General features: G+C 35.1%; 1 protein-coding gene across 3 annotated transcripts in view; it reads left to right on the top strand.

Moving 5' to 3' along the window:
• The first annotated feature begins 805 nt into the window (after positions 1-805).
• LOC131592223 (insulin-like growth factor I) overlaps positions 806-6,000 on the top strand; it is a 46,783-nt gene continuing 41,588 nt past the window's right edge. The window contains exons 1-3 of one of the 3 annotated variants that reach the window (XM_058863607.1): positions 806-1,067; positions 3,479-3,549; positions 5,343-5,499. In XM_058863607.1, coding sequence (XP_058719590.1) covers positions 5,349-5,499 — 151 coding nt within the window. In that variant the 5' untranslated portion in view covers positions 806-1,067; positions 3,479-3,549; positions 5,343-5,348. Of the gene's footprint in view, positions 1,068-2,785; positions 2,916-3,478; positions 3,550-5,342; positions 5,500-6,000 lie in introns of those variants that run through there. The other 2 variants (XM_058863605.1, XM_058863606.1) reach the window with 2 other exon arrangements.

Genomic DNA, 6,000 nt, shown 5'->3' with positions numbered 1-6,000 from the left:
AAAAAGGGGGAGGGGGGGCTATCACTTTATAATTACAACAACAGATTTAAGATAAATGTCATGGAAGTCCCCCAAACCAGGCTACTTGTGTTACTATATTCATAGTACTGTAAGTTCTAGGAAATTACATGATTTCTCCTGTGTGATTGCTGAAAGATCACAAAGCTATTTTTCCCTATTTACAAGTAGTTCTCAACAATTCTGTTATGTTTAGAGAATTACAAACTGCTATCTTAGGGTTAATCACAGAGAGAGTTGGAGGTTTTAATTGGTACTCAGCATTTAGGCGTGCCAAGTTTAATAACGTAAAGACACATTAAGGGAAAAGTAGATAACTGTCTGCCTTTCTGTACTAAATAAATAAAATACCTATGCTGCTATGCATAAATAAAATATATATATATATATGTGTGTGTGTGTGTATATATATAAATTATGCATATATACAAACATGGCCCATATGTATTTAAGTTTTTATATATTTGAAATGCAGACACACACACATAAATATAAATGCACACGCAGCTACCTGAAAGTTAACCAGAATACATTTTCTTATTTTTCATGGCAGCACAAGCTCTTTTTGTCTGCTAACCCCTCAGTCACTAATTCAGATTCTTTTAAAGGGAAAAAAATATGCTTCTGTGCTCTAGTTTTAAAATGCAAAGGTATGATGTTATTTGTCACCATGCCCAAAAAAGTCCTTACTCGGTAACTTTGCCAGAAGAGGGAGAGAGAGAGAGGCAAATGCTCCCCCAGCTGTTTCCTGTCTACAGTGTCTGTGTAATGTAGATAAATGTGAGGATTTTCTCTAAATCCCTCTTCTGTTTGCTAAATCTCACTGTCACTGCTAAAATCAGAGCAGATAGAGCCTGCGCAATGGAATAAAGTCCTCAATATTGAAATGTGACATTGCTCTCAACATCTCACATCTCTCTGGATTTCTTTTTTCTCATCATTACTGCTAACAAATTCATTTCCAGACTTTGCACTTTCAAGAAGCAATGGAAAAAATCAACAGTCTTTCAACACAATTAGTTAAGTGCTGCTTGTGTGATTTCTTGAAGGTAAATCTTTATTACTATTTCAAATAATTTTTTAGTTTTATTTTGCTGTGTATTGTCTGCTGCTGGCTTGAGGAGTATTGTGCACTTTTCAATAACATTATTTTAGAACTGAGAATTATTTATAAATTGCTGAACATGCAATTTCATGTGATCTGGAAAATGGCTGTATGTAATAGTTGCAATTACATAGATAACTGTAAGGGTAAACTATTGCAAATACATGTCTTAAATTTCACTTCTATTCAGAGAACTTTCTAATATTTCAGTTATGTCATTATTAAAAGGTCCACTTACATCATTGTCTGTACTGTTAATGAATGCTTCTGAAAACAAGAACTTTTAGCTATTTTCTGCAGGTGCAGGATTTTATAGGCAAAAAGGTATTATTCACATGTTAAGTTTCTGCAGTTTTATTATACACAATTACAGAGAAAATGTTCATGCTTTCACAAGGAAACTTTTAAGGGATGTTGTCACTGCAGCAATTTTCTGGCAGCATCGTGGCATTTACTTGGTTTTTGCTTTCATAAATTAAAAGTAAATGAGAAGTTCAGTTTGTTTTCTACATTAGAAACCAGCTGCGACTCTTGCTGACCTTGCATATTTGTACAGCTTAAGCAATTGTACATAAAGAAAATGGAAATTCCCTTACATGTTCATCTCCAAGTTTTCCCTTCTAGGGAGGGCTTTTTCAGGAAAGTTTGCATGTGAAGTTTGATGTTATGACCCTATAATTTCTGCACAATAATATAAACTGTCTTAAGGTAAATTTGACTTCAGTAGGTGCATTGACCTCTGTTTCTGTCAATTGGCACCTGTCCAGCTTTCCATTATCTGCAGATTTATATCCTTCAAGAACTTTTTTTCCCCTTAATATTTTGCAAGGACATTTATGTAGTTGAAAGAATTATCTTAATTGTTTAGGGCCTAATTATTTTTTTTAGTTGGTCTTACACTTAAAACACACTTATCTCATTCCTGAATGACCTAATTACAGGTCTGTAATTGCAAGGGATGAAATCATTCCCTTAATGTATAAATGGGCAACCTTTCCAATATTCTTGAAAGATGAAGGGGTTTGTTGTTTTCTTTTTTTCTAAGTATTGAGCAAGGCACTAAGAGACATAAAAGTAATGTGCTAGTTCCTCAGCTGTGCATCCTGCCAAGCTTCCCTGGAATCAATGGAACATATTGATTTAGGTTAGCATGTAGCCCAGATTCTTTGCTCAAAGTTAACAGTATTTAAACCTTGATCCACTCTAGAGTGTATATGCTTTATTTATATAACAATTACTAGTGAATATTGATATTTCATAATAATTGCACATTTCTACTATGGCTTGATGATCAGGCCCAACCCCTCTGGAATAAAATGTAATTTTAAATATAAAACTCTTGATTCCTTGCTGTAGCATATACTCTGCAAAAAAATTGTTACCTCCTTCAAGATACTCCTGATTCTTGCAGATGTTCTTACATGACCAAGCATGTGAAGAATTCTTATGCACAACTTGTGTCAAGTGATAGTTTGTTAAACAAGGGGACTTACATAGAATTAAGAAGTAAATGAGATGTAGAGTGTTCATATATGACATTCCTTGGTGGTGCTACTCTTCTGGACTACTAAAAGAGGAATATAGCAAAAGCTGGCTATTTTACTGAAAAAGAGGAAATTCCAGCTGTGAAAATATGGTCAGTCATTCTATGAAACTAAAAGAAGTGCTTAACCAGGCTCATCTTGAACCTGTATTCAATTTCCTCATGTAATTAGATGCTTTGATAAACCCCACCCACACACCAATGCGTTTTCTTTTAAGCTCTCAACTTTCTAGTCAAATTGGGGATAATGTAAGTACTCTGCTTGATTGTAGAGAACCTGAAGCAATATTGGATTACAACTTTGTATTTTCTTAAGAATATTCCCCTCAGATATAAAGACATACTTTGATTTTATCATGAGCATATTGAATCAATTAATGTTGTGTTTAATTAAAATGATGAAGTAAAGTTAAAGTTTTAAACTGTGTTTTGGAATTTGCTTTGATGAAACAGCACTTAATTTATGAAATAATTGATTGAACCCTAGAAACATGTGAGCCTGTTTTCTTTTCTGTAAAGTTTTTACTTGTTTGAAAGTTCTTGACTGTTGTTAAATTTTTGAGATAAAGTTAGAAATTCTCTGTGGTTTATACTGTGCAGCCTTTTTTGGCTTCCACTAAAGGAAAAACAGTAGATAATCTGTTTTGTCATAGTTCAGTACTGATATTTATCTGAAAATGCAAGCCAGCTGAGAAGTCTTGAAAAATAAAAAATTGTTAAATGTCTAAAATTTATGTTTATTTCTGGACCAAATGTTATACGAGAACAAATTGTTAAATACATAATGTTCTTGTATTTGTAATGTCTTTCAGCTTTCTGAGGCAGTGTGCTAAACAGCTTTCTGCTTTACCTCCTCAGAACTGGGAACCATCTTAAACTGCAGGTGCATCACATTTATCTTATAAATTCAAAATTATGGCAAAGGGAAAAAGAAACTGTTGTTAAAATATGGAATCATTACAGAAAATAGTGCCTCATGTTATCATCATTCATTTATAATCTGATCTTTTTCCATCTGCCATTGAAGTCATGTCCATGAATTTGAGCTTGTTGGGGTTTGCATGGCAAAGTTGGCTAAAGACACTTGTGAATGAGAAAATAATTATTCTTTCTTTTATTTTTCTGATATATCATGGGATTTAAAATTTTTCAGTATTTTCACAGTAATACACAAATAGGGGACTCATCCAGCAAGGCACTAAGGTCTCTTGCCAAGAAAATAAGAATTCTTAAAAATAATTCACTAAAAAATGCTCAATTTTTTGATCTATTTTCTGATCAGATCCCAATTGATCAGAAAATAGATAACTTCATATTTTTTTCAAAAGTTCAGTGAAGAAATATTAAAGATTAAATGGCCCCTGAAACCCTGAAAGAAACTTTAGGGAAGATTAATCATTTTACTTCAACTACTTTACACTAGACTGCTAACACAAAGCAGTTCTAAACTAAGTTTAACTGTATGTGGAAGACAGATTTGTGGCTTCTTACCTGACTGCAATGCTAATGTTAACCTTGAAAGAGAATGAAATTAAATGCAGATTTACACCTTTAAAAACTATCATTTTTGGCAAGTGATCTAAATAAGTTCAGAATATGCATTAAGCATGTTACTCAGTGTCCTGCTACTACACATAAATAGCTTTTCCTAGTATTAAAAGAAAAAACTGTCCTCTTTGCATGTTGGGTAAGAAATTAGGTGGACATAAAGGGATACAAAAGAAGGAGATAAACAGATTGGTGCAATTTTACACCCATTGGAGACTGGCCTCTCTTCAGTCAAAAGCACAGGAAAAAGTGTGTAACCAAATGTAAATGAGAATTTTGTCACCTCCGTGTAAACCTCATGGCTGCAGTTGCCAAAGAGGGTATAATGAAGGTCAATGAAGTATAGCTGCTTGCAACAAGCAAAAATACAAATCTTTCAAGGATTAAAACTCACACTCCTGTTAATTTCTCAAATGTTTCCAAACATTGGCCTGCTAGTACCAGGGGACTGTAAGAGTCACTGAATGCGGTCTTCTGCTACAGAAGATCCCACATCAACTCCTGTAACTTTGGCAAGGTGAACCTTGCAACATTTTTGGTTTGTCCTGGTATTTTCCTTTCTAAGGCAGCTGGAGAACTGTGGAACACTAATAATGAGCTCTTTTTCTACTGGGCCAAATTTTCTTACAGCAAGTTTAGAGCCATTTATTCTTGTGACAAAGTTGGTTTTCGTTTAAATAGCTCTTCTCCATCATATGCCACCCCTGTTTCCCACAGTACATTGGCAGGCACCTGTCATACTTCCTCTTAGTTTATCTGGTCTGAGACAAACAAATTCAAGGTTGTTTTCCTTGTTCCTATTATTCCAGGCTTCCCTTTGTCTATTCCACCCTTCCATATTTTGCTTTCCAAAAGCAAATATAAGTCATAGTTACTACAGGGTTCCATAACTAGATGTGATTGTGAGTATTCACCAGCATAATCTGTTTCCAAAATACATGGACTAGAACAAGTGGGTTCTACAAGTAGTTCCACAAGTAGTTGCAAAATCATGGTGAGACATTTCCTGATTCCATGTTTATTGTCCAAGAAATCACAATACATATTCATTCTCATTCACATGGATGGAGTCATTTTTTTGTAAGACTCTTTGGGGAAATTCTGACACTGCTTCTGCTTTCTTGGCAGGTGAAGATGCACACTGTGTCCTACATCCATTTCTTCTACCTTGGCCTGTGTTTGCTTACCTTAACCAGTTCTGTTGCTGCTGGCCCAGAAACACTCTGTGGTGCTGAGCTGGTTGATGCTCTTCAGTTCGTGTGCGGAGACAGAGGATTTTACTTCAGTAAGTCCACCCTTTCTCTCATTTAACTGCTAAACACCTTCATGTAATCCATTGGAGTATGCAGTTGCTCTAAATGAGCTTACTTATGATCATCCAGGCTGCCAGCTAGGATTGGTATCCTATATCTGGAAGATGCTCAACCCTTCAGTTACCATGAAGCCTCAGTAAAGAATAAAGTTGTGCCTGTGTTCAACCTCTCTGAGTTTCTGACAAATTTTCATTTTCAGACTTGTTATTGTTTTTCACCACTTTCCAGCTGTTGCTATTCCACCTGCTGTGTTCCTGCTTTCCACTGACCTGTCACTGAAATTAAGTGAATGAGACCACATACTAAACCCAAGACACTCATGAGGCAGAACTACATGTACCAGCTATGTCAGACTGGTAGTAAACACTTTAAGTACACACTGTATCATATTAAAAACACACTAAGCTTCAACATCTGGTTTGAAAAAAAGAAGAGCTGGAAGGCAGCAACCAGAAAGTTACCACATCCAAGTA

The sequence above is a fragment of the Poecile atricapillus genome, chromosome W, assembly GCF_030490865.1.
Source record: "Poecile atricapillus isolate bPoeAtr1 chromosome W, bPoeAtr1.hap1, whole genome shotgun sequence".
Taxonomy (NCBI): Eukaryota; Metazoa; Chordata; class Aves; order Passeriformes; family Paridae; genus Poecile; species Poecile atricapillus.
The sequence above is the reverse complement of the archived record's forward strand: the minus strand, read 5'-3'. Positions and strand labels throughout refer to the sequence as shown.